The sequence below is a fragment of the Malaclemys terrapin genome, chromosome 5, assembly GCF_027887155.1.
Source record: "Malaclemys terrapin pileata isolate rMalTer1 chromosome 5, rMalTer1.hap1, whole genome shotgun sequence".
In the NCBI taxonomy this organism is placed as follows: Eukaryota; Metazoa; Chordata; order Testudines; family Emydidae; genus Malaclemys; species Malaclemys terrapin.
Genome location: NC_071509.1, coordinates 3,151,397 through 3,179,170, shown reverse-complemented (window position 1 = coordinate 3,179,170; position 27,774 = coordinate 3,151,397). Strand labels below are relative to the sequence as shown.

Below are 27,774 nucleotides of genomic sequence, written 5' to 3'. Positions count from 1 at the left end.
ACCAAACAAAAAGGGCTAAAGTTTTCAATCATTAGTTTAACTGGACAACAAAAGGGAAATTAAAAAAAGGGTTTGGGAAACTTTTCAGCGTGGCAGGAAGGCCAGTGTTTCACTGAAAACGCGGCACCGGAGAAGTATGGAGCAGTTCTGTCCACGACTCACCTCTCTTGTACTTCTTCAGGGCCTTGTGACTCTGGTCCATCGCGGCCTGCAGGGACCGCCTCTCTGCTCGCTCCTCTTCCACCTGCAGTGGGACACCCGGTGTGGTTCTTTATTTGCACCAAACTCAGCCCCATTGACTTCAGCAGCCCGTGGGCTTGAGCAGATCCCAGGCTTGATCCAACCCCTGCACCTATGGGGGGGGCAGCGTTCACCCCAGGGGAGGGCAGGTGGCTGTGCATAGAGAGGCCTTTGGATCTGGCAGGCTCCCCCTCCCTCCCTGGCTCAGCCGTCCAGGGAATCGGTGCCCACACAGCAGCGAAGAGCCGTGAGGACAGTCAGGCACCGGGAAGGCCTGTAACTGCACTGGGGGTCTCCAGCGTCCTAAGGCAGGGTGAAGGCTGAGGGTGTAATGGAGCAAGCTCTGTGCCGGGCTCTAAGGGGCTGGAGCTCAGGGATGGTCCGTGTCAAACCCTCTGCCGGTAGTGGTGATACTGAAGCCATCACTCCGCCCCTAGGAGGAAAGTTCTCGCTGCGAAAGGCGTCTGCTGCTGGGTTGTGCTGGCCAAAGCCAGTGGCTTAGTCTGAGCAACTGCCAGCATCAAGGGGCCTTCAGCCAGCTCGACCTGGCCCCTGGGGAATAGCCCTGGCGGAGGGGGATCCCCAGCAGGTGACTCCGCGTCACCCCCAGGAGCACGCTGGGGGCATTCCAGGGGCGAGCCGGAGCTCTGCTGCAGTCTGGCTATTCCCAGATGCAGCAGCAGCCCGTACAGGCCGTGGGTAGCCAAGTGCAATTCAGGGCAGCCCTCGGGCTGCTCTATACTGTGGTGAAGGGGAGTTGCCCCAGGCAGCCCCAGCATCGGGGATGCACAAAGGAGGAATCTCCCAGCCCCCTGGGGCTCTGAGCCAAGGCCAGGGAGGAATTCAGCCTTTATTGTCTTAGGGGTCGGATCCCTCTCTGACATACACCAGTGCAAACCCGTTGAGCTCAGGGGAGCTATACCGGCTGACCCCAGGGTGAGTGAAAGGGGAGCCAGGCCTGGGCATTCCCCAGAGAGCGATGGGGCCAGCAGCAGCTCGAGCCCGCCACCTCTGCACCGATTACTGATTTGGATTACGGTAGCACCGAGCACCTCACCGTGCAGACACAGAACGAAGAGACAGCCCCTGCCCCCGCGAACTTACAATCTGCGCGTCAGGCTACAGACAACAGGCGGCGACAGACAGGGGAGCACAAGGTAACGAGAGGCGTCAGCGCGGTGAGCATCGCGGCCGAGCAGAGCGCCAAGGAGGGTCCGGCGTCGGCACCGTACCTGGTCCCTGAGCTCTCTGATCTGGCTCTGCAACTCCTGCACTTGGATGGTGAGCTCCTTCTTCTCCCCCAGCAGCCTGGAAACCTTTTCCTGCAAATCTGGAGCCAGAGGAAGGGAAATAAAACGAGGCGGCTTCTCCCTCCTTGCTTCGTGCGCCAGACGCTGGGCCTAAGGCAGCCAGGCCTGAGTGGAGGGCGACATCCGCTCTGTCTACAGGCCTTGCTCTCTGTCTAGGGCAGGGCGTGTGCGTCAGACCGATAGCTCTCCTAGAGTGCTTTTCATCCACCGCTCTCAAAAAGGTGGGTCACTAGCACCCTCCCCGTTTGACAGATGGGAAACTGAGGCACAGAGCAGGGAGGTGACTTGCCCGAGCTCACTGAGCGACCATGTCGTTGCTTTATCCACTAGAGCACGCTGCCTCCAAAGCAAAGTCGTCCTAGTTGTCTCTGAACTTTGTGAAGGGAGAGGACATGTGGGGCCAGACAGGGCTTAAGGGGGCAGGGCTGGGGGGGAGGGAGAGGGGCATATGAACGGTGCCCGGTAGGGAGACAGGCTATTGGCTCCTCCAAGCATTTCCGTGCCGCAGAATGAAGTTGTTCCGGGGGAAAGGTGCCACCCTGGCAGCTCTGGAGACTGCAGGCCATGCCCAGCAGGTAACGGAAGCACCACCATGGGCCTGGTGGAAGGTAATGGACGCACACCCATTGGTGACCTGGAGAAAACCCCCCTCGGACAGGAAGGGAAGTCAGTGTCCATGGCCCAGGCTGTCCTCACCTTTTTCTGGGTAAGGGTCTCCAAAGGTGTTAACTTTGCATTAGCTTAACCTACAGAGATTTAGCCTGTAGGTAGGTCTCTTGCATCACAGCCAAACTTACTTTTAATATAAAATCTATAAGCCTAATCCATCAAATACTCAAATTATATTTATACAGACAAGCAAATTAATCCTTAGGGCTACACGCCCCGCCTGGAGTCAGACAGGCACAGAGGCCCTTAGCCCAAATGCATCCCCAGCTATGGTTTTTGATTACCTCTATCCTTGGAATTTCAACCCTTTGGTTCCTTGAAGTGCACCAATGCAGTCTGATTTAGCAACTGGGCCATGGCCCAGCACACAGAGGGAATGAACAGAACACATAACCATCAAGTGATCCATCCCCTGGTGCCCATTCCCAGCAAACAGAAGCCAGGGACACCATCCCTGCCCATCCTGGCTAATAACCATTGATTGGCCTCTCCTCCATGAACGTATCTAGTTCTTTTTGAAGCCTGTTATAATATATGGAGATATACCTATCACATAGAGCTGGAAGGTCATTGAGTCCAGCCCCCTGCCTTCACTAGGTAGGACCAAGTACTGATTTTTGCCCCAGATCCCTAAGTGGCCTCCTCAAGGATTGAACTCATTACCCTGAGTTTACCAGGCCAATGCTCAAACCACTGAGCTATCCTTCCCCCCTAAGGGCTTTAACTGTTGTCCTCTCTCTTTCTGTGTCTTTAGTAAAAGGGTAAAAAGATTTGAATGGCGGAGTCGCCAGCCATAACGTGACACTAGAAGCCAAACCTCACTGACGGGTTGATTGTTGTAAAAGTGAACATGGGTGTTCTTAACTTATCCCGTGTCGGGCCCGAGACCCCCACCCCACCCCAACACAACAGCACCTGGGTCCTGGCCTATGCCGAGGTCTCCTCGGCCAGTGGTTCTCAACCAGGGTGTGCGTATCCCTGGGGGCAGGCAGAGGTCTTCCAGGGGGACATCAACTCCTCTAGAGATTTGCCTAGTTGTACAACAGGCTACATCAAAAGCACTAGCCAAGTCAGTACAAATTACAATTTCAAACAGACAATGACTTGTTTATACTGCTCTCTATACGATACACTGACATGTAAGTACAAGATTTATATTCCAATTGATTTATTTTATAACAAGATGGTAACAATGAGAAAGTCAGCAATTGTTCAGTACTAGTGTGGCTGGGACACATCGGTATTTTTATGTCTGACTTTGTAAGCAAGTAGTTTTTAAGTGAGGTGAAACTTGGGGTACACAAGACAAATCAGACTCCAGAAAGGGGTACAGTCATCTGGAAGGGTTGAGAGCCACTGTCCTAGGCACTACAGTAATACAAGCAATAAATTATAACAATAACAGGGCTCCGAATTGACATCTGGGCGTCTCAACGGCAAAGTGAAAGACCTTATATTAGAGTCCAAGTTTAAAAACTGGATTCAGATTAATTAAGTCCTGGAATACCCCTCACACCACTCCCTAGGCATGGATCTCTAGGTGTCTGGCACTGTTACGTCTAAAGTCAGGTAAGCCATGAGGTTTCTGCTCTGCCCCACATCTCTAGCTAAATGCCCAAACCCCATCCCAGCACTGGCTCAGTGTAAGCACCTGGAATGGATTCCTAGGGGAGAGCCTCTTCTCTGGTTGTTCCCAAGTCTCAGTCTGGGACCCCAGGGCGGATGCGCGCGACTCACCTTTGATCTGCTGCAGGTATGGATACGCTGGATCTCGGCTTGGGTCGGAGTGGGAGTCTTCTTCAGTGGCCAGACTCGGCATGTCCTCGGGAAGCTGGTTCAACATGGGCAGCAGTGCCACGCTGATCCGCTTCAGTTCTTTGTTCTCCCTGTTCACCTACCCAGCGGGGTGCAAGAAGAACAGACAAGAGCCCTTTGTACCGAGGCAGAGTGCAGGGAGGTGCTGGACATAGAACCCGGAGCGGCTCTTACACCCAGAGGAAATGGGTGCATAGGCCAGACTGGATCAGAACCAAGGACCATCTAACCCAGGAACCTGTCTCTGACAGCGGTCAGTGCCAGCTGCTTCACAGGAAAGGGAAGTTTCCTTTTAGCACGTTATAGTTAGTGTCTCCTCATACCATGAAACCCCCGGTTATATTTTTAGTGTTTATTATGACAACTCCGGATGTTCTCTTTATCCACATAGCTGACCAGTCCCTTTCTGAATCCTGCTAAGCTCTTGGCCTCAATAATTTCCTGTGGCAATGAGTTCCACAGGCCAACTGTGCATTTGGTGACAACATATTCCCCCCTCTCCCTTTTGAACTGGCTGCATTTCAATGCCAACAATTTTTCTCTCATCTGTTTCCCTTTATCCCCTCCCCAGGTGTCACACGCTGTTTGGATTTTCCCTGCTTACACTGCACACAGTGATGATAATGGCATCGTAAAGTACAGCTCGTTGTAAAATTTTCCCAAGGAAAACTGATGAAATTTAAGAAAACTTCATTTTCTCGGTGAGGATTTTAATTTGGAAAATTGTAACTTTTCAGCAGAAATTTGAATTCCAGAAAGATCTCAGCCAAACAAAAATATGTAGATTTGGCAATCTGCTACACTGCCTCATGGGAGCTGTAGTTCAGGTGCCTCATGCTCACATTTGCCTCTATAGGCCAGGCTCCCTGGTCAGACTACATCTCCCATAATGCAACATAATCTCCCCTCTCAGGGAGTCCCGGGACATGGTGCATCATGGGAGATGTAGTCCATCTGAGGAGCCCAGCCTATAGACAAGAATGAGCACGTGAGGCACCCGAGCTACAACTCCCATGAGGTGCCACGGCAACATTTCCAAATACATGTTGGGGGTGCTTAGTTTTTCAGCGAAAAAAATTCTGTTTTCCAGGCTTTTCAAACCATTTCATGTTGTGGAAACCCCAGTTTAGCTGGACAGTTTTCAAGCAGCCCTAGCACTGGGTCTGACAGCCCCGGGAGGTGGGCAGGGGTCACTTTGAGGAGCGGTGTGACTGCTGCTAAGTGATGGTTCCCCTCCCCTACCTGCTTTGGCCCCGTGCTGGGGAGCAAGGACTGGCAGCTGGCTAACGCTGCCCTCGCAGCTCCCTGGGCCTTACCTGGGCTGCGTAGACTTCGGCTTGTTTGCGACATGATACTTCAATTTCATACTCCACCTCCAGGGCCGAGAGCTCCGCCAGCAGCCTCTGCGACGCTGCGAATGAGAAGGGGAAGCTGGCAGAGGCAGGATTCAAGCACCCCACTCCACCCCCAACACAGGGTTCTTAACAGAGCGCTCCCTCACACAGCCTGCCTCCTGGGCTCGGGCTCTGGCCCCCATCACTACAGCCCCACACTCATTCATGGAACTTTCCCAGTACATAAAAACATAAGAACTGACCAGACTGGGTCAGACCAATGGTCCATCTAGCCCAGTATCCTGTCTTCCAACAGTGGCTAGTCCCAGGTGCCCCAGAGGGAACGAACAGAACAGGGAATCATCAAGTGATCCATCCCCTGGCACCCATTCCCAGCTTCTGGCAAACAGAGATTAGGGACACCATCCCTGTCCATCCTGGCTAATAGCCATTGATGGACCTATCCTCCATGAACTTATCCAGTTCTTTTTTGAACCATGTTATAGTTTTGGCCTTCACAACATCCTCTGGCAAGGAGTTCCAAGGGTTGACTGTGTGTCATGTGAAAAAATACTTCCTTTTGTTTGTATTAAACCTGCTGCCTATTAATTTCATTGGGTGACCCCTAGTTCTTGTGTTATGAGAAGGAGTAAATCACACGTCCTTATCTACTTTCTCCACACCAGACATGATTTCAAAGACCCCAGTAAGGCCAGAGGGAGTTAAGGCCCAGAGCAAAGTAGCCCAAAGCCTGTGACAAAGCCAGCAACTGAACCCAGCAGTATCAGCTTAGACAAGTGAGCCAAGAATTCCCAAAGAGTTACAAAAGAAGTTTGCATGTTCCTTTTGATTTAATTGATAACTGAAGGACACGTAAGCCTGTACACGTTAAATGAGTTAACAAAAGTGCTTCTTGTGGCCTTTGGTTTCGATTTAAATCAGTCCCAGCTCACTTTCTCCAGCAGCACCCGAAAGTTTGAAGAATGTAGTGCTGTGTGGGGCTCAAATCTTGCCAGAGCTAATAGAGCCTGTCAAGGGCGCACCGCTCACTGCTGGACTGACCTTCTCCTAGTCATGCCTGGGGATTAGCTGATGGACGACACCCTCCCGTCCGCAGTGTGTACCCCGTCACACTGACTCTGCCTCCGTCAGCAGTCGCTCTAGGAACTGCCGCATCCTCTTCATGTCAGTGTCTGTGTTTCCCCCTTCCGGGTGTCAGTACCTCGTGGTCCATGCGTCCAGCCACTTACCTCCTCTCATACAGGGGCGACTGTATGACTTCATTCTCCAGCACGTTGTCATGGGGCGCACCACTCACCGCCGGACTTGTGCCTCCTCCTGGTTGCTCCAGGGATTAGCTCGAGGCCGACTCCCATTCGCGGTCTGCACACTGTCACTCCAGGAACCGCAGCATCCTCGTCATGACTCGCAGTCCGTTCATCAGGCCACTTCTCCAGGGGTGAATGGGGGGACCCGGTCCCCGCCTACTTCGGGTCCCAACCCAGGGACCCTGCAAATGGCAACCACATGCTATGTCCCCTCCAACGGCTCAGTACATTTCCCTGGGCCACTTCACCACAGTCCCAGCACCTTCTTCACCCTCACCTCAAGGCCTCAGCATAACAGTTCTGGCAACCAGTCAGGAGCTCCTTCTGGTTTCCCGCAGTCCCTGCCAGCAACTGCTCTGTCCATGGTGCTAGATTCCCTCCATCTGCTAGGAATCCAGTCCTCCCTCCTTGAGCTCCAAGCCATGACTGACTGTTGCTGACCCAGCAGCTTCTTTCATGTGAGACCGCTGGGCCCTGAATGGTTGCTCCCTCCAGCGCCCAAAGTGCTCCGAAGACTCATCTCCATGGCTCACTCCTGGGGTTAACCCCTTCTACACCTGTGTGGGGTAGACACCCCATCACTGTGCCTCAAGAAGCTGCCTTGTTACCAGAATTGTTACCAGTTTATCCCCCTCCCCGGGCATCACTTTATAAGGGACTTGCTGTGGTAACCACTGCTTGGTGAGGCCATGGCAAGATTGTAGCCGTTAAGATCGGTTCAGGACTTGGTGACATATTTGGAATTGGTGAGATGTTAAAAGTTTCAGTAATAGCTTTGATGTTGTGTGAGACCTGAGAAAAAGAGGATTTCCATTAAGATCTCAAGAAGAGAGACGTTCAATCAATAAGGAAGGCAAAATAACACCAGCACTGGAGGTTTTGAAGAAAGATGGGAAAAGAACGCAGCAATTTCAGACATCTAGTGCTGTATCCAGATATGGTTAACAGGCACTACTGGGAGTAACATATTATATTGTTGCTTCTTCTATTTGCTTCTTTCAGCTAAAGTAGCTATTTGGGCTAATGAAGGCCACTGTGACTTGAAAAATCTGTCACAAAGTGCGTCTCTACACGGCTCATCACAAGAGCACACGACAAGTGATGTTTCTCTTGAAATGCTTAGAGCAGGAAAGCACTTCTATAGATGTGAGCAAAGGCGTCCTGCTGTCTTAGAGCATAACCAGAAAATCAGGAAAAACAGAGAGATTTTGAAGCAACCGGCTGATATTTGAGTTGTTTTCTCTTGTCAAGAACTTGGATTATGTGGCCAATGTGGCCAATGTGAGACGGTGGAATCTGTCAGCCAGGGGAAGTTCAAGGAACATTTTGAGTACTGCTTTTTGTCAAAACAAGGGGTCGACGGCTTATTGGCAGAACAATGTATCCATTTTTTCCAACCTAAGAAAGACAATTCAGGATTAATTTATTGAACTCACAGCTGAAGAAATAACATTCTATATTAAAAAAAAAAATTAATGGAGATATCCTATCTCCTAGAACTGGAAGGGACCTTGAAAGGGCATCGAGTCCAGCCCCCTGCCTTCACTAGCAGGACCAAGTACTGATTTTTTGCCCCAACTCCCTAAGTGGCCCCCTCAAGGATTGAGCTCACATCCCTGGGTTTAGCAGGCCAATGCTCAAACCACTGAGCTATCCCTCCCCCCATATTGTTATTATATTGACCGGGAGATTGAAAAGTGCAGCTTTTTCACTTGTGAGGTAGACAAAACAACCACGCTTTCTCCCTTAAGCCAGCTTTCACTTGTGTTGTGCTACCTGGACAAGAAGAGCCAAACACAAGAGAAGCTCATGGGTTTGAAAGATGCCAGCTCAGATGGAAATGCAGGTGCTTTGACGCAGGTTGCGAAGTCAGTGATAGAATACGACTACTTGTGTCTCAGTCGTATGATGGCACTGGAGTGCTGCCTGGTGAGCTGGAGGTCTGAAAGCCCTAATTAAGAAGAAAAGGTTCCTCAAGCATTGTTTGTGCGCTGTTTTGCACATAGATTAAATCTAGTTCTCCAGTAAGGGGAACCTGTGGCTTTTTTGCAACCTTGCAAGGCTTCTCCATATTTTTTACACGCTCCAGCAACCACAGTGAACTGCTGGACCAAACTGTGGGCAGAAGGGCCTTCCCGGGGCGCAGTTCAATGGCAGAGTCTATGTGCCATTGTCTTGGAAAGAGAGAAAAGTGCTTCAGGAGATGTTCAGTGCCCGTGGGTGGGACGGAGAATCTCAGCGACATGTTATAGGATGCCTTGCAAAATTAAACAACTTTTAGTTTCTGTTCTTGGCATACTCCCACAGTAACATCTTCAGCATCACCGACATTCTCTCTGATCAGACAAGGCGGGGGAGGGAATATCTTTTATTGCACCAACTTCTGGTGGTGAGAGAGACAAGCTTCTGAGCTACAAAAAGAGCTCTTCTTCAGGTCTGGGAAATGTACTCGGAGCATCACAGCTACATCCAACGTTGTGCCGGGTCCAATGACGTTATTGCATGCTTTGTCTCAAATGGAGAAAGGCAGACTGATCACCACTATCCATTAGATAAGCTCCCGTCTCTCTTATTGGATGGATAACTCCATTTCTGGCCATGCCAGGACAAACAGGCTTGTTTGTTTTGAATTAATGAATTTTTATATCATATTTGTGCCTTTATAGTGAATATTCCACTAAACAAGATGTGATTTTCAGGTTCTGATTTGCTGATCAATTATACACGCATTTTTTTTAGTGCTAATGTTGCTTTTTTTTCAATTGAGGGGGTATATTATAGTGACATAGCCACGGCAGTCTGTTATTTGGATGCATACTCAATTGAAGCAGAGGCTGAACAATGTCGCTTTATGTTTAGGACTTTAACCAAAGCCGATATTTAGTTTAACATGAAAATCTTGGGACTTGAAAACTATTTTTGTTTACTTGGATTTGCTCTTCTTCTTTCTCTGTAAAGAGATTCATTTAGGGCTGGATCACTCGATGATTCCCTGTTCTGTCCATTCCCTCTGGGGCACCTGGCACTGGCCACTGGCCGAAGACAGGAGACTGGGCTAGATGGATTACTGGGCCGACCCAATCCGCCCATTCTTATGATTCTTTTCCATGTATTTAAAAACTGTCTTATAATACTAGCTATCCAATTATAAATTGGGTGGGAGTGGAAATGACTATTTTGCGAGGTGTGCCTCATCTGTCAAAAATGTCCCGGGCCACCACTGGACCCGTCACCCCAGGTCTGTAGAGTCCTAGTCCCGCACCCTACCCACTAGCCATCCTGGAGCATCCCTAGCTGGTTTGCTAGCTAGGTGGAAAATGGCTTCAGCACCCCAGTAGCGAAGCAAAAAAGGCCAGCCAATCAGTGGAGCAAAACTAGCCAGCCAATCCGAGCCAAGTCAAAAAAAGAAGGTGAGTACTATGCCTTGCTCCCCCCCCCCCCCGGAAGTTGGGACCCAGGACAAATGCCGGACTCGCCCGCCCCTAGAACCAGCCCAGAGGCCATCCTTCCTGGCCTGGTATCCTGCAGCCTACTGCCAGTGCGGCTGTGTCTTATACGTGGCAGTTACAGCTGGGCCCAAAGCAAACCGTGCCCAGGCGCTGGGGCCCGTCCAGAGCTTGGCCTGACGCTGGCGGCTTGATCCGGTTCAGCTCACCTGTACAAAGAGGTGACGAAACCGTCCCTGACCTGGGGAGGGTTGGACTGTAAACCCTTTGGGGCAGTGGTCATCTCTCAGCCACATGTGTGTGACGGGGGCTTCCAGACCCTAGGGCCACCCCGAGAACAATCTTGCTGTCCTCACCAGCCTGTCAGCGCCCCGCACTCCCCACCAGCAACAGATTCAATCCCTGTATCTACCTCAGCCCTTTAGCTCCGTACGTTGCTCAACATGCCGGGAGGTGACCAGGACCCCGGGGTCACCGACGTGAGCTACAAAGCAGCTTTGTTAGCTGCTGCCGATAGCGGGTTTATCGCCCTTCCCGGCAGGGCCGGCTCCAGCATTTCTGCTGCCACAAGCGAAAAAGAAAAGCCGCGATCGCAATCGGCGGCGGCAATTGGAAAAAAAAAAAAAAGCGGCGATCGGCGGCGGCAGTTCAGGGCAGGTCCTTCGCTCCTAGAGGGAGTGAGGGACCTGCCGCCCCCGAATTGCCGCAGGTGCCGCCCCTCTCCCTTGGCCGCCCCAAGCACCTGCTTGTTAAGCTGGTGCCTGGAGCCGGCCCTGCTTCCCGTGGTCCCAGTCACCGGGGGCAGCATCTCTCACTCACGCACAAGAAATCAGCTCACGGCATGTCCGGAGCCCACTTATTTTATCGATCCCTGGGAGCGAGCAGGACGATGGGGGATCCCTACTGGCCTGGGAGGGCAGTTTGCCCACCCAGTGGGCGGTACCAGTATGACCAGGGATGCTGTCGCTTTTAAAATAATGGTTGATATCCATACGCTGCTGCGAAGAGGGGATGGGCGCTGGGCTGAGCTCTCCCCCAACTGCCCAGGTGAGGACCCATCTGCAGCTCCTGGTTATTCAAGAAGAGGGTCCGGGAGATCAGAGCAAAGGTGGGTGAGGTCAGAAGAGGGTGACCAGACAGCAAGTGTGAAAAATCGGGATGGGCGGGGGGTAATAGGAGCCTATATAAGAAAAAGACCCGAAAATCGGGACTGTCCCTATAAAATCGGGACATCTGGTCACTTTAAGTCAGAAAACCACTGGGGACACTCAGTATTGTGCAACGTACCATCCTGGGGTAGAGAAGGGGGGTGATGGAGCAGCGCAGGTCCCACGTATATGGGCAGAGAACCCAACTAGAACGTACTCCTGCTCCTAGCACCACGGGGTCGCTTGTCTGTGCGGCCGCAGGGCACGCGTTTGCAGCTCAGCAGATGGGCCCCTCCCCTCCCTGTGATGCAGGAGGGCCCCCGATTCTGTAGCCGCACAGAGCACAGAGTGGGCCGTGCATCACTCCCAAAGGGCAGGATGGGAGGAGGCTGGCTGCCTGGTCCAGTAACGGATGTCTACACACTGAAGCCAGGAGTGTCCTCTTCAGCTTGAGCAGACATACCCAGGCTAGCTCCGATTGAGTCAGAGTGCTAAAAAGAGCCGCGTAGATGGGGCGGCGTGAGTGGCGGGACGGGTTAGCCTCCCCAGTATGATCCCGTCTGAAACCCTAGGTCTGTACTTGGGCGGCTCATGTGTCCCTCTGCTCATTCCGCTGCTATTTTTAGCATCCGAGCTTGAACAAAGCTGGTGCCCATATGTCTGCCCGAGCTGGAAATTACAGCTCCAGCACTGGTGTAGCCGTACCCTGGGACTGCCAGCTCTATGGGGCAGGGCCCTTGACATCAGGGTGTTTGTACAGCACCTGGCACAAAGGGGCCCTCCTCCTGGTTTGCCTGGTGGCACTGCTGTAATAAACCTAAGTCATGCTACTGAACTGCAGGAGGAATGGAACAGCTCAGCCAGCCAGGCAAACAGCCTGTTTTCCCAGGTGTGCCCCGGTGGTCACAAGGAACTGCAGGCAGGAGGCCAGATTTCATGTCATCCTCAGGTCGGATGCACTGGGCAGTCAGTGCACCCCTTGGCTTTAACCCACAGCTTGTCTGGTAGGCAGAAAAAATGGATTCACCAGACCCGAATTTTGTTCATTCCAGGCTGAGAGGAACAGGTCTGGACAACATGGGGGTTAGAATCTCCCGTGCCCTGGCTTAACCAGTCTCTGCCCATGGTACAGTAGCACCAGAGGCCCCGACTGAGTTCAGAGCCCTGTTGTGCTGGGTGCGGTACAGACACGTTGCTGGGGAAAGCTAACGCACAGGGAGGGGATGTGACTTGTCTAAAGGCACCCAGCTGGTCGGTGGCAGAGCTAGGCAGAGAACCCAGGTCTCCTGGCTCCCAGGTTAGTTTTGGGAGACCAGACCCCCCTATCTACTTCCCAGCCTCCATATCCCGCCATCTTTAATGAGCCTGGAGACTACACACCTCATAAATGTCCATGGCTCTCTCCTGGGAATTCTGGGGGGAAAGGAGAAGAAGAGGGAGGCCAAGGAACAGGACTCACCTTGCTCAAACTCAGACAGCTTCTCTTTAGCTTCATCCCTCTCCTGGAGGAGGGCCTCATGCTGCAGGCAGAAGCAAGGAGACAACCCTTCATTTACACAGCACCTTTTGTCCCGAAGGATCCCAAAGCACTTCACCCACCACTCAAAAGCAGCCACCTCTGGGGTGGTGCATGGCACCTTTGTTTAATGCCAGGCCACGGTTAGGGACTGGAAGCAAAGGATCCTGTATCCAATTAAAACTGCAGGGGATTTGAGGAAGGAAACGTAGTCACCCGATTTAGGATTTGGTCAAGACTAGTGGGTTACCTGCTGCTCTAGAGCTTGGTCATTTTCACTGACCAGGACTGATCAGGACGTTGGTTTTGTGTTTCGTCCAATGCCCCCCATGGCACAGGGCCATGAGAGAGGGACTATTGCCCCATAATCGGTCCCCTTGGTGCTACCGTCTCTGGGCCAGGCTGGGTTAGTTATTTTGGTCCTGATCCATTTGTACTGGTGGAGGGCTTTGTGAGTGGAAGGGGGGCCTCTGGGGGAGATGTGGACTCTGCTGAAATAATAAGTCTCTCCATTCCAGAAGGATTATGCCCAGAGAGATTATGCCCTTCGTGCCAGGTTCTGTACGAACACCCAGCAAGGGACGGCCCCTGCATTCCGCCATGCAACGCAAAGGCAGGGGCTGACGATACTTCGCCCAGCACTTTGTGAACTCTGCCCAACGTGAGGACTTGGGGACAGTGCTTTCCCCAGGAATTGAAATGGGGGGTGGGGGGCGAATTATAAATTTAGTTTTAACTCATGTTAACTGTAGCTGTTGTGACTGGGAATAGCAAGAGATGAATTCCTACTTCTTTCATCCCAGGAAACCAAACACAAAGATCGGGTCGAGCCACTAGTGATGATAAAAAAGAAGTTGAAGTCAAATCTTCATTCATTCGTCGTATGATATTCCTCTGTGTTCAAATTCTCTATTCTGTCCTGAGCACATGGCAGCCCCATTGCTGGTAGTGCCTCACTCCACTCAACTGTCGGTGTTTTATAGGACAGGATCTGTAAAAGCTACTGTGACAGACCCAGACAGTGGGGTACAGGAGTCTGGTAGAGGGCAAATATACTGGTCACTGGATGAGTAGTTTTCTGTTCCCGGAGTGACCAGAGCAGGGGCTGCACTAGAGTAATCAGGAACCTGCTAGAACCAGTTAAGGCAGGCAAGCTAATTAGGACACCTGGAGCCAATTAAGAAGAAGCTGCTAGAATCAATTAAGACAGGCTAATCAGGGCACCTGGGTTTTAAAAGGAGCTCACTTCAGTTTGTGGTGGGAGTGTGAGGAGCTGGGGGCAAGAGGCGCAAGGAGTTGAGAGGGTGAGGGTGAGGGTGTGCTGCTGGAGGACTGAGGAGCACCAGCGTTACCAGACACCAGGAGGAAGGTCCTGTGGTGAGAATAAGGAAGGTGTTGGGAGGAGGCCATGGGGAAGTAGCCCAGGGAGTTGTAGCTGTCATGCAGCTGTTACAGGAGGCACTCTAGACAGCTGCAGTCCACAGGGCCCTGGGCTGGAACCCGGAGTAGAGGACGGGCCCAGGTTCCCCCCCAAACCTCCCAATTGACCTGGACTGTGGGTTCTTCCAGAGGGGAAGGTCTCTGGGCTGTTCCCCAACCCACATGGTGAATCTCTGTGGCAAGAAAAATCCGCCAATAAGCGCAGGACCCACCAAGATAGAGGAGGAACTTTGTCACACTACGTAGAGGTTGAGTAGAATCCAGAAGTCGCTGTTGTAGATTTTTAAGAATCAAGTCTGTTTACTTTTTCAGTTGTCTTAACAAACACTTCTTGTCCTCTTCACTTAAGGATTCAATATAAATGCCTTCATTAGTCAACTTCTGGACTGAAGTCTTTGCTTCTTCCAGTACTTTTTCAATGGCTAGCTCTCTGATTGATCCAAATGTAGCTTCTATTGCTGGACAAAGATCTACTCCTGTTGTAGCAGATGCCTGGATGGCCTTGTTTAATGACCCAAGTGGTTTCAACAGTAGACTTATGAGAGAGAGAGAGAATGGCAATAGTCTTCTCTGAACGTAGTAGCAAAAGTAACCCACCAGCCTCACTCCTTCGATCCATCCCATCTTGGCAGTTGATAGACCCAGACCAGTTGGGAACAGCAGAGTAGCAGAAGGGAGATATACTGGCCACTGGATAAGTAGTTTTCTGTTCCCTGAGTGACCAGAGCAGGGGTTGCTCCAGGCTAATAGACCACCTGACTCCAATTAACCTGCTAAGAGTCAGGTGAGGCAGTTAAGCACCTGTAAGAGGGTCCGGACTCACCCCTGCGGCGCCTCCTGTTGGTCATCCAGGGAATTAGCTCTCCAGCCTCTGGAGCACGCTCTGCAGGCCAGTGATCTGCCTTGTCCTCTTCCTCAGGCTCCCGTGTCCCTCCCAGGACCCCGGTGCTGCTCTGGGTGCTGCCCCCTGGCAGTGCGCACACACACTAGGTCTCCCCTCCCAGGGGAACCCCCACCCACTAACCCCACCTCGCCTCGGGATAAGGCCACTGCCAGTCACCATCTAGCCCCCACTCTCTGGGGCAGACTGCGGTATAGGCCACTCATCATTGGCAAGGTTGGGTTTGGACCTGCTGCCTTGGCCTAGTCCTGGGCTGCCCTCTGCAACCCCCAGTACCCCTTGGCCTATTACCAGGCCGCAGCCTGGGGCTATCCAGGCTGGAGCTCCCCAGTCCTCAACCTTTCCCCAGCCCTGCTCCGCTCAGGTACCCTGTTCGCTCCCTGCAGCCAGGCCCTTCTCTCTCTGAAGGCAGAGAGAGACTCTACTGAGCGCCTGGCTCCCAGCCTCTTATATAGGCCTGCTGACACCTGATTGGGGCATGGCCCCAGCTGCAGCCACTTCCCCCAATCAGCCAGGGTTTTACCTTGCCCTGCCCCAACCCTCTGCAGGGCTTTTCCAACCCCTCAGGGCAGGAGTGGGTGTCCACCCCGCTACAGCACCTGACTCTAATTAAGGCCCCTCTGATGCTATAGAAGGGCTCACTCCAGTCAAGCCAGGAGGAGCCAGAGGAGAGGAAGTGTGTGTGAGGAACTGGGAGCAAGAGGTGTGCAAGAAGCTGAGAGTGAGTAGGTGTATTGCTGGAGAACGGAGAAGTACAAGCGTTATCAGACATCAGGAGGAAGGCCTGGTGGTGAGGACAAAGAAGGTGTTGGGAGGAGGCCATGGGGAAGTAGCCCAGGGAGTTGTAGGTGTCGTGCAACTGTACCAGGAGGCACTCTAGACAGCTGCAGTCCACAGGGCCCTGGGCTGGAACCCGGAGTAGAGGGTGGGCCCAGGTTCCCCCCCATACCTCCCAACTCCTGATCAAACACAGGAGGAAATTGACCTGGACTATAGCTTCTACCAGAGGGGAAGGTCTCTGGACTGTTTCCTGACCCACAGGGTGAATCTGTGAAGCGAGCAAATCCGCCAATAAGTGCAGAACCCACCAAGGTAGAGGAGAAACTTTGTCACAGTAGATACTTTCCAAAGCCAGTAATAACAGCTGGAGTAATTTTAAGACAACAACCAAGGATCGCTCATGAGAAAGCCAGTGGGTTTTCCCAGGTTGGACTAATTTGAACTTCAGTCCCAGTGTATCGTCTATATTTTCCAAGATATTTAGACTTTTTGGACTCTTGCTGAAAAAAGATCATAAAGACGACATTAATTTTATAGCTTTTAAAATGTCTTTTGAAGAGTCTGCCACTTGTACTAGCACTAGTTGGAGTAGATAGCCTCTGCAGTGTGTATAGGAGAGATTAGGGTTACACTTGTCTCTGAGCAAAGCTTGTACTCCACCATGTCTTCCAAAGAAGTTTGCAGCTCCATCAAATGCACAAGCAGCCATCTGTTTGGGGTCCAACTGACAAGCATTTAACTCTTCTAAGATGTGTGTTTTCACAGATGCAGCCGATGTGTCTTCTATAACTTGAACATCTAGAAATGCATCTACTGGCCTACCACTGACATCAAGATAACGTACACAAGGACTTAATACTTGATGCCCATTTGCATCGGTGCATTCATCAGCCATGTATGCAAATTTTTTGAATGTGGTGGGAGAGTTCTTCACTTTTTCAACTGTTGTGTCTTTCACCGTTGCACCACATGCTTCTAGCCAGTCAGTTGAGTTTCTTGCAGAAAGATAGTGAGCATTTGCTGGTCTTGTTCAACTTCAGGATGAACAAGTAACAAAGCACTTAACATTGGCCTCCAGTTTGTAGTGTGTGGTATCTCTTGCTTAAATAGAAAGTATGTTGCCACAGCCATGTTTGTTCACATGAACTGTGTTGTATCTCCAGCATTCTTAACAGCCTCATTAACACTCACTGGTGTTGTCCTTGATCAGTGGAGACTCGGGAGTTCAAAGGTACTTTCACATGAGTTCACCTCCCAGGTGGGGGGCAAGAAGGCACCTTGCTCGTTCCTCCAGCTGCTCACTGTTCGCTCTGGCCATTGTTCGTTGTGCCACCGTTCACTCCATCGCTCTGTTGCCAATGGCCCTGCGCCATCACCTTCTGCTGCCACCTGCCACTGTGACCTCTGCGAGTTGGTCTCTTGAGGTTCCACCAGCTCTCAGTGATTTCAGCTGAGGTCTCAATGGGGAACCTCGCTGCTAGTACAGACTGGGACGTCTCTTCCACAGAAACACTGTCCACACAGCAGGACTAAGCACTTAGACCTGATTATCAGAGATTTCAGCTGTAGTGGTCACTTAACAGAACAAAAGACTCTCTATGGAGCCTAATCAGCTCTGTCTTTAAACAGTGGAGAGGGGCAGGTCAAATAGTACTTGTGACTCAGGCAGACCATCAAGCGAAACACCTGTCCCCAGCCTCTCTCCTGATGCCCTCGATCAGCACAGGCTAAGTACAATTCTACTGCCCTTTACTCAAACAACAACAACATTTCACCCCCCTCCCCGCCCCCTGCATTCAAGTGATTTGTAACCCAACCCCAGCCAAAATCTATCACTTGGGCAGCACAGCTCTGTTTGCTGGATACCTGGGTAGATTAGGTGTGAATGTAAATATAATCTAGTCCTGAAGCCTTTCCCCCCAGCCCCAGCCCATCAGTAGCTGTCAGGGAGAGCTCATTTAGACTTCGCTTACAAATCATCATTTGAAATGATTGGGTTGGCCAACATCACCGGAATGAACGCACCGACATGGTCATCAAAAACAGCCGTATAAGGAAGCGAGTCTATGTTCATACTTTTCAAATCTATGATACTTTTTCAGACACACGTATTTTATCATACACTGTATATGCTTTTAAAGTGTGTATTAATGTTTCAATTCAAATGTCCAAACAGTCACTAAATTGGCAACACTGCATGTAACTAGTTCACAAAACTGGGGGTGGGGGGGGGGTTGGGGAAATTCAGGGGGTGGGTGGGAAATCCCTGCTTGGGGAATAAAAACAAAACAGAAAACGACTCTGTACCGTAGCCACTTCTTCATCCTCAGAGGACTCGCTGTCGGACTCCGGGATGGCTGCAGGGAACAGAAAACAAAGCAGGAAGTTACCCCTGTCAGCAAGAAGAATGAAACCTTTGCAGGCGCGCTCAGCCGAAGGGTCCCCATGTGTGTTCCAGCCCCCCAGGAGGGACCCAGCATCCTCAAATACCCCAACATCTACGGGAGTCGGGAGTGCCTTGGGCCGTGTCCCGGGACTAAGTCATCTGCTCCAGAAAAGCAGCCACCACTGGTAGCTTCATGCATTTACACCACAGTATTGCCAACTCCTGCGATTGTACCGCAAGTCTCATGTGAATTAGTATTCTCCTTCAAGCCCCAGCTCTTGGAGTCCTGTGAGGACGTGAGAATCCCTCGTTCGTTGTTTTTAAAAAACGTCTCTTGATTTTTAAGCCATGCGATGCTGGCAGAGCAGGTGCCAGCTCATGCCAAGGCCCCTAGGTCTCAACTTAACACTGACGTAGCTGGAAACCAGTCTGGCTCAGTTGTGTGTTAGTATTGTTCAGATAGGTATTGGAATGAGAAGAATGCGTTTGGTGTACAGACTTTATGGACTGCTTGTAAGTTGCTGCCTGCATTAATCTCACTTCTAATACCTGTAGCCCATGTGATAAGGTGACATTTAAGTGTTTGCTCTGTAACTGCGAATCACCAGACGGGAGAGGAGCATTAACGGGCGTGAAATACTAGTGGCCAACAGGAGGTGGTGTCTCCTGTCCCTCAAAGGAGGGCCATCAACGCCAGATGAGCTATTGTGGGACAAAAGACTTTGTTGTTTGCTCTCCACCCCACGGAATTTGCAACTGGAAGCAGAAGCGGGGAAGGAATAAAAAGCCCTGACAAGGAGGAACTGTATCTTTCATGCTGATTGAATGCTGAGGGGCAAGGGTTACTAAGCATAAGCAAAAGATCCCCGGTGCTTGGCCTGGGTTAGCCCCAAAAGACACACAGAGCTTGCCTATTCTAGAAACTTCTATGACTTTTTGAAACTTAAGATTGGAACTATTTGTGTATCTGTGTTTACCTGCTTTAACCTTGTAAATAACTAATTTCCTTTTCCTACTTAACTAATCTTTAGACAGTTTATTGTAGGATTGACTACAAGCATTGTCTTTGGTGTGAGATTTAAGGTGCAACTGACCTGGGGTAAATGACTGGTCCTTTGGGAGTGGGAGTAACCTGGATATTGTTAGGTTTCAGAGTAGCAGCCGTGTTAGTCTGTATCCGCAAAAAGAACAGGAGTACTTGTGGCCACTCTGTATGCATCCGAAGAAGTGGCCTGTAGTCCACGAAAGCTTATGCTCTAATAAATTTGTTAATCTCTAAGGTGCCACAAGTACTCCTGGATATTGTTGTGATCTTTGGTGTAAGGGACCATCTGTCACAAAGGCAGGCTCACTTGGGTGGCAAGAGAGATCGGAGTACCCAAAGGGACTGTCTGTGACTCCATATTCAGGCTGTTATAGCATCTGAGAAGTTTACACTTGATATTTGGTTAGTGAAATCTAAGTATAAAACTCACAGCCAGTTTGGGGTTTGGGCCCTGCTTCTTAGCAGCCTGCCCCGAGGCGGGTCCTCACGCCCCTGAGCCCCCGCAGGACAGCTTGCCAAGCCAATCTCATGAGCTTTTAGGGGCCTGACTCAGGACTGTGGCGTGGTTGGGGCTGGCGATGCGGATTGTTTTGCATCACTTTACCCACCTTTCCCCATTGCGAGGATTTGACCCCATTGCTCAAACAGGCATGCAAGGAAGTGAAGCCCTGGGAGCCATGCTGGCCACTGGAAGCAGCTGGGAGCCCAGGAAAGAAGGGTCCATGTACGGAGTTATCTGGGCTTAGCAGGGACCAATCCGACATGGGCTGGAGGAGTGTCCGGGGAAGACAGACCACGCGTGACTTTTCCATCTCTTAACGTCTCTGATTGATGCGATACAGGAAGCTGGGGGCGCCGGTGGTGGGGTTTGGAATGGGGACCGCAGCACCAGGGCCCCCAGGGATAGAATTCTGGGGTGAACCCCCCCTCACAGAAACACGCTCCCCCACTCTATGAGAAAGACCAGAGCCAGTGACTGACCCGTCCTGGCGTAGGTGAAATGTGCTGCAATTCACAGGCCATATGTGAAGGAAGAAAGAATGTGGGTCCCATTTACAGGACCGGGGGCTGTATCCTGGAGTGCAGTGATTCTGAAAAGGACTTGGGGGCCGTAGGAGATGACCAATGGAACATGGCCTCCCAGGGCCATGTCGTAGCTAAGAGGGAGGACACGACCATGGGTTGCATAAGCAGAGGAATATCAAGTGGGAGTAGGGCGGTGGCATTGCCTCGGTATATGGCATTAGTGGGACCGTTACCGGGACACTGTGTCCCATTCTGGTTATCTACACTTCAAAAAGGTTACTGAAAAATTGGAAAGCAGCTTTCAGAACATTACCGGGCCGTCTGGAAATGCTGGATTCCCAGTGTCCTCCTCTTCAGACTCTAGAGTAACAAACCCGGGGCTGTTCAGGGCTGCCATGTGGCTTCATACCACAGCCAGGCCAAACTTCAGAGCAAGAGCAGAGACAGAGCTCTGATCCGCCAAGCCCCCTTCCTATCTGGGTGAAATGGCAATCTCCATTAGCTACTAGCAGTATAGGGCCCATGAGACACAGCGAAGCAGTTCAGCTTCCATCCTACAGAGGGCAGTGGTATGCACATACCAGCAAGGTCATTACAGTTGTATAACATGGAATCATAGGACTGGAAGGGACCTCGAGAGGTCATCGAGTCCAGTCCCCTTCACTCATGGCAGGACTAAGTATTATCTAGACCAGGGGTCTCAAACACATGGCCCACAGGGTTATTTTCTGCAGCCTGCGAGCTCCTCACTTCCCTCCCCCTCTCCCCCAGCGTTTACCTAGAGTGGCTCCAGCCCGACGTGCACCAGGGGCAGAGCAGGGCAGGGCAGGCTCCCTGCCTGCCCTGCCTCCGTGCCACTCCAGGAAGCGGTCGGAACGTGGGGAGGGGCAGGGGCGGCTCTATGTATTTTGCCGCCCCAAGCACAGCAGTCAGGTGGCTTTCGGCGGCATGCCTGCGGGCGGTCCATTGGTAACGTGGATTCGGCGGCATGCCTGCGGGCGGTCACCGGTCCCGCGCCTTCGGTGTCCCCGCCACCGAATTACCACTGAAGCAGCGGGACCGGTGGACCTCCCGCAGACATGCCACTGAAGGCGGCCTGACTGCCGCCCTCATGGTGATCATCAGGCCGCTCCCCCCCGCGGCTTGCAGCCCGAGGCACGTGCTTGGCGCACTGGTGCCTGGAGCTGCCCCTGGAGGGGGGGAGGCACATGGGTCTGTGTGTTGCTCTTGCTTCTGGCACCGCCCCCAGCAGCTCCCATTGGCCGTGGTTCCCCATTCCTGGCCAATGGGAGCTGTTGGGGGCGGTGCCTGAAGCAACAGCCACACACAGACCCCTGTGCCCCTCTTTTCCCACGTTCTGGCTGCTTCCCGGAGCGGCGTGGGGGCAGGGCAGGGCAAGCAGGCAGGGAGCCTGCCCTGCCCCCAGTGTGCGCCGGGCCAGATCCTGCCCCCCTGCAGCCGAGCCCCCTGCTCTGAGCCCCCTGCTGCACCCCACACCCCTCCTGCACCCCGACTCCCTGCCCTGAGCCCCCTGCCGCACCCCGCACGCTGACCCCTGCCCTGAATCCCCTGCCGCACCCCGACCCCCTGCCATACCCTGTGCTCCTCCTGCACCCCAACCCACTTCCCTGAGTCCCCTGCCGCACCCCACACCCCGAACCCCTGCCCTGAACCCCCTGCCACATCCTGCACCCCAACCCCCTGCCACACTCCACACCCATCCTGTACCCCCTGGGGACAGCGAGGGGTGGATTTGGGGTGGGGATTTCGGGGAAGGGGTTGGAATGGGGGCAGGGAAGGGATGGGAAGAAGCGGAGCTGGGGCGGAGCCTCATGGAAGGGGTGGAGTGGGGGTGGGGCCGAGGGCGGTTGCAGGGGGGGGGGGGGGGGGAAGGTGTCAGTAATGCGGCCCTTGGGCCAATGTACTAGTCCTCATGTGGCCCTCGTGGTCATTTGAGTTTGAGACCCCTGATCTAGACCATTCCTAACTGGTGTTTGTCCAACCTGCTCTTAAAAATCCCCAATGATGGAGATTCTACAACCTCCCCAGGCAATTTGTTCCAGTGTTTAACCACCCTGACAGTTAGGAAGTTTTTCCTAATGTCCAACGTAAACCTCCCTTGCTGCAATTTAAGCCCATTGCTTCTTGTCCTATCCTCAGAGGTTAACAAGAACAATTTATCACCCTCCTCCTCCTAACAGCCTTTTATGTACTTGAAAACTGTTATCATGTCCCCTCTCAGTCTTCTCTTCTTCAGACTAAACAAACCCAGTTTTTTCAATCTTCCCTCATAGCTCATGTTTTCTAGACCTTTCATCATTTTTGTTGCTCTTCTCTGGACTTTCTTCACATCTTTCCTGAAATGTGGTGCCCAGAACTGGACACAATACTCCAGTTGAGGCCGTATCAGCACGGAGTAGAGCGGAAGAATTACTTCTCGTGTCTACAACACTCCTGCTAACACAGCCCAGAATGATGTGTGCTTTTTTTGCAACTGCGTTACACTGTTGACTCATATTTAGCTTGTGATCCACTATGACCCCCAGATCCCTTTCCGCAGTACTCCTTCCTAGGCAGTCATTGCCCACTTTGTATGTGTGCAACTGATTGTTCCTTCCTAAGTGGAGGACTTTGCATTTGTCCTTATTGTCTGGATTCTACACGTATGGTCACTTTAGCAATGCAGACAGACTTAGATGGACGGGTCAGACTCCTCCAGCCTCACCCCTTTGCCTGACATCAATGAGACTGCAATGGGGTTAAGATCCCCATACAACCAGCAGCTCCTGCACTGGACCAGACCATTAGCCAGCCCAATCTGCCAGGGGCCAATGCCAGATGGCTTGTAGGAAGAGAGACATTTCCAGTAGATCGCTCATTGTGCGGCACACGGCGGAGACCCTTTCTCCTTGACTCAGCTGATGATCAGCTGATGCCCTGGAGCAAGGGATCGCCCTTGTAACTTGCAAGTGCGACTGCACATGTGTATTCTCACTAACAAACACTCTAAGAACCCGCTCAGCCGTTTGCAGCTCATGTCATCACATGCACTCAGAGTGGGGGGCCCTTACCTGGCAATTGGCTAATGCTGTCGCCGGCACAATCCATTCTGATCCAAGCTGACAGAGCTGTGTCTCCACGCTGGTGCGGCCTGTTGCCTCTGATGTGAGTCGACTGGTCTCCTTTCCCATCTGCACAGGAGGCTGGGCGTATTCCATTCCTCAGCCACATGGGGAACCGAAACCTTCCCTCTTCCTGTGAGCCGGCACCCGCAGTGGTGCATGCAACCCGCAGCAATTGTATCAACGCAGGGACTCAGCAGCGTGACAGGACAGGGCTGTTTCACCAGCAACTTGCAGGAATGACGAGGGTCTAAGGGGCCCTGAACCTTGTGATCTCCTGGGCACTGGTGCAAAGGGGGCATGTGATGGTGCGGGACTCACCCCTGTGGCACCTCCTGCTGGTCGTCTCTGGGAATTAGTGTTTCTAGCCTCTGGAGCGCCCTCTGTGGGCTGGTGTCCCACTGCCGCTGGCCCCCGTGTCCCTCCCAGGACCCAGTGCCCCTTGTCTTTGGGGTGCTGCCCCCTGGCAATACCCCTGCAGTCTCAGGGTCTCCCCACCCAGGGGAACCCCCAACCCTCTATCCCCACCTTGCCTCAGTCGTGGGCTACTGCCAGTCACCATCTAGCCCCCGCTCACTGGGGCAGACTGCAGTGTAAAAGCCACTCATCACAGGCAAGGGGGGTTTGGACATGCTGCCTCTGCCTACCCATGGGCTGCCCCCTGCAACCCCAGTACCTAACTGGCCTTAGACTAGGCCACAGCCTGGGATTTTCCAAGCCGGAGCTCCCCAGCTCCCTTGGCCTTCCCCCAGCCCTGCTCCACTCCAGGTACCTTCTCTCAGCCCCCTGCAGCCAGGTCCCTCCCTCTCAAAGCTAGAGAGAGTCTGTCTCTGGTGTCTGGCCACAGCCCTCTTATAAGGGCCAGTTGGGCCCTCATTAAGCCAACCTCGGCCTGATTGGGGTGTGGCCCCAGCTGAGGCCGCTTTCCCCAATCAGCCCCGCTTTTCCTTCCCTGCCACAGCCCTCTCCCCGGGCTGATTTAAGCCTTTTAAGGCAGGAGCGGGTGCTACAGGGCATAAAATACTATGGGAGAGATTCTGTTTTACACTAGGGCCTTGTCTGCAGGGGGAAGCTATTCCAGCGGAAGGCAGGGAGTGAGCGCATCCACCCCAGGAGCTCTTCCAGAGTCGCTAGTGTGGAATAATTTACCCTGCAATAGCTACTCCGGTCAAGCCCCTCGACCGTTTACACCTCTAGCCTTAAAGTGGCTTTAAAGTGAATACACCTGCTTTATTCACTTCCTTACTCCCACCTCAGTGCTCTTCATGAACCTGCTCGGTGCCAGCCCAGGTCACCTGTTCCCCTCCGGGGGCTTTGCACATTTCAAATACATGTACACGTCAGGTACGTCCCCTCCCTGAGCCACGCTGAGCAGATCTAGGTCTTGCCTTGGGAGCTGATCCCTGACCATTTCTGAATGCCTGCTGGGGAGGAGGTGCCCAGAAGAATATTCCAGACAGCAGAGCTGTATTCCCTCCCTTGTCCATGATGGGATGCCCTGTGGAGGCAGCCCATCATTGCCTGGGCCCTTTTTCCTGACATCTCACGGTGCATTCTCGCCACGAAGCTCAGCACGGAGATTTGAACCAGCTGTCCATTACGCTGCCAGCGCCATCATCACCTCTCCCCTCCCCCGTTCTTCTAACTTCTTCTAAAATACCTGTTTCCTCTTGACTTGTCTCTCTGGGCATCTCCCGCAAGAGGACAGCTTTGGAGGACAGTCTGTGTTTTTTCAAGCAAGGAGTTTCAGAGATACAGGGGGTTGGAGGGGGAACACACAATGCAGTTGAAAACGGATAGAAGTTTTTCACACAGTGAGTAATTAGCCTGTGGAACCCCCTGCCACATGATGATGTTGCGGCCAAGGAATTAACAAAGTTCAAAGGAAGACTTGCCATTTCTATGGATAACAAGACCATCCAGAGTTAGAATAGTTAATGCTAACTAAAATCATGGTAGAGTCCTGCTTCAGGGCTTACGCCAATAGCTGATTATTATAGAACAGGATGAGCCCTCCGTGGGGTCAGATTATCCAACATCTACTGCTGCCGGGTTTTTACACCTTCCTCCAAAGCATCTGGGTCTGAGCCAGTCTGGCAGTTCCATTAGAGATTCTCTTACTCGCCGAAGGTATCTTCCATCCGACTGACAATTCACAGTCGAGTGATTGGCTACAGTTTTGTTGAACCCATTCGACGGCTACAGCAGCCCCTAGCAGGCTTTATCATATTCTTTATAGTTCGGTAGCACCTGGAGACTCCAGCCGAGATCTGGACCCCATTACGCCAGGCGCTGCACAGACACAAGGACAGTGCAGAGCTGACAAGCCTTCATTAGGTTTATGGACCTGAAAGGTCCCTGTAGAGTATATCAAGCTGATAGCGGCCCGTGGTTGGAGGCAGCCGGCCGTACCCCTCACTATTTGTACTGTCGCTTGCAGCGCCCGGGGCTGCCAGCGGCAGGAAGAGCTCAACCAGTACCAAAGTGGCTCCTGTCTCCTGCGGCTACGTCCCCTTTCCCTCCCCTTTTCCCTCCCTAACCCTGGAAATCCTCCGAAATCCGAGTTCATGCTAGTTAATCAGCAGGGGATGCAGTAACATAGGACCCTTGGGGGTGCCCGGTGCATTCGGAGAGCTCAGATTTCCAGGGAAGGGGAACTGGGGTAAGTGGAATTCACATCGAATCTAGCTGTAACAGCAATCACATCTCTCTCTCTCCCCTTTGCACAATCACTCCTCTCTCAGGATCAAACTCATCCCTGGAGCAACTGCGCCGGCTTTAGTGAGTTACATCAAGGATAACTTTGGCCCTCAATTGGTACATCTCCAGGGGGTTCTTCATACCAGGCAGCCGCCCACCTGTGTTCTTCTTGAGCCAAGCTGGTTCCCCACGGCTAAGGCTCATGACTAGAATAGGGGAGCCAGAGCTGGGATACTCCAGGGACTAAACAGGACCTTTACATCAGATAACGGGAACTAAAAAGAAACTTTTTGTCATGTAACAGCCAATTAGCCTGTGGAACTCACTGCCACAGGATGTCATTGAAACCGAGAATTTAGCAAGATTCAAAGCGGGATTGGATTTTGCATATAACCAATAGTCACTTGTAACAGCTAATGCGAACTCATTTTGCAGGGGCATAAAGCCTCCTGCTTCTGGGCTTAGGCCAGTCTCTACCATCAGGGATCAGGACAGGAAGCCTTCACGGCATGGGGCAGAGTATCCCTCAGTTGCTACAGCTGGGCTCTGATGCCTTCCTCTGCAACACCTGATGCTAGCCCCTGCCGGGGGGTTACTTAGCTTTGAGCCACGCTGCGGCTTCCTACGGTGCAAGGTCAGTGCTTAATACCTGCTAATAACAGCAATGTGCTCCACAAAACTTCACATTATGTGTTTGGTACGTGGGCAAATCGCTCTCCCTTGGAAAGGCTTTGGGGTCGGAGACCAGGACGTGGGCAGGAGTCAGTAATGTAACGTTCCCTCTGCCGCTACTCACACCTTGTCAACTGTTGGAAATGGGCCACCTTGAGTGCAATTGCATTGGCCTCGTTAGCACTACAAAAGTGATTTCCCCTCCCTTGGTATTCACCCCTTCTTGTCAGGTATTGAGACTAGGCCACGTCCCCCTTAATTGAATTGGCTCGTTAGCACTGACCCCCCACTCGGTAAGGCAACTCCCATCTTTTCATGTGCTAGACTAGATATTCTGCGTAGTGTATTGCCCACGCCATGCATGTGATGAAGTGGTTCTAGCCCATGAAAGCTTATGCCCAAATACACGTTAGTCTCTAAGGTGCCACAAGGACTCCTCGCTGTTTTAGTCAGGACTAGGAGCCCGTGGTCAGAGGCAGGGCCAGAGCAAAGGGTCACAGCCGGAGTCAGACATCGGGGCGGACGGCCAGAGCCAGGTTACCTAGAGGGCACCAAGGCGGGGCCGGGTTGGACCCAGGCAAGCACAGGGGCTATCACAGCCCCGGGTGAGGGCTTTGAGCAGCCACTGAACTGCTGCCGCTGCCGGGCTTAGGAGTCGGTCTGCTGCCTCCTCCCACCGGCCAGGCCGGAGCACCCGTCAGGCGGCCGACTCCAGGCCAGCTGTGCTCGTGAGGTAGCCCGGAGACTGGCTCTGCTGCAGGCCTGACACTAAGTGCTGGTCATGGGCCCCTCGCTCATTAGTGCTGGGCTCGATTTCATCACAAGCCCACAGCAGCCGCGCGGCCTGCGGAGCCCATGCGCCGTCCATCTCCTGAGCCGTCTCCCCTTGAAATAGT

The 27,774-nt window shown here is 52.4% G+C and overlaps 1 protein-coding gene across 1 annotated transcript in view; it reads right to left on the bottom strand.

Annotated features, from left to right (window-relative positions):
* The window catches only part of LOC128837942 (shootin-1-like), a 40,391-nt gene extending 16,856 nt beyond the window's left edge, over positions 1–23,535 (bottom strand). Inside the window, exons 1-7 of the mRNA XM_054029644.1 lie at positions 23,456–23,535; positions 18,235–18,284; positions 12,750–12,810; positions 5,351–5,445; positions 3,957–4,113; positions 1,473–1,570; positions 163–244 (exon numbers count right to left, since the gene is read on the bottom strand). Coding sequence (XP_053885619.1) covers positions 163–244; positions 1,473–1,570; positions 3,957–4,113; positions 5,351–5,445; positions 12,750–12,810; positions 18,235–18,284; positions 23,456–23,492 — 580 coding nt within the window. The 5' untranslated portion in view covers positions 23,493–23,535. The remainder of the gene's footprint in view (positions 1–162; positions 245–1,472; positions 1,571–3,956; positions 4,114–5,350; positions 5,446–12,749; positions 12,811–18,234; positions 18,285–23,455) is intronic.
* Between the last annotated feature and the right edge of the window lie 4,239 nt (positions 23,536–27,774).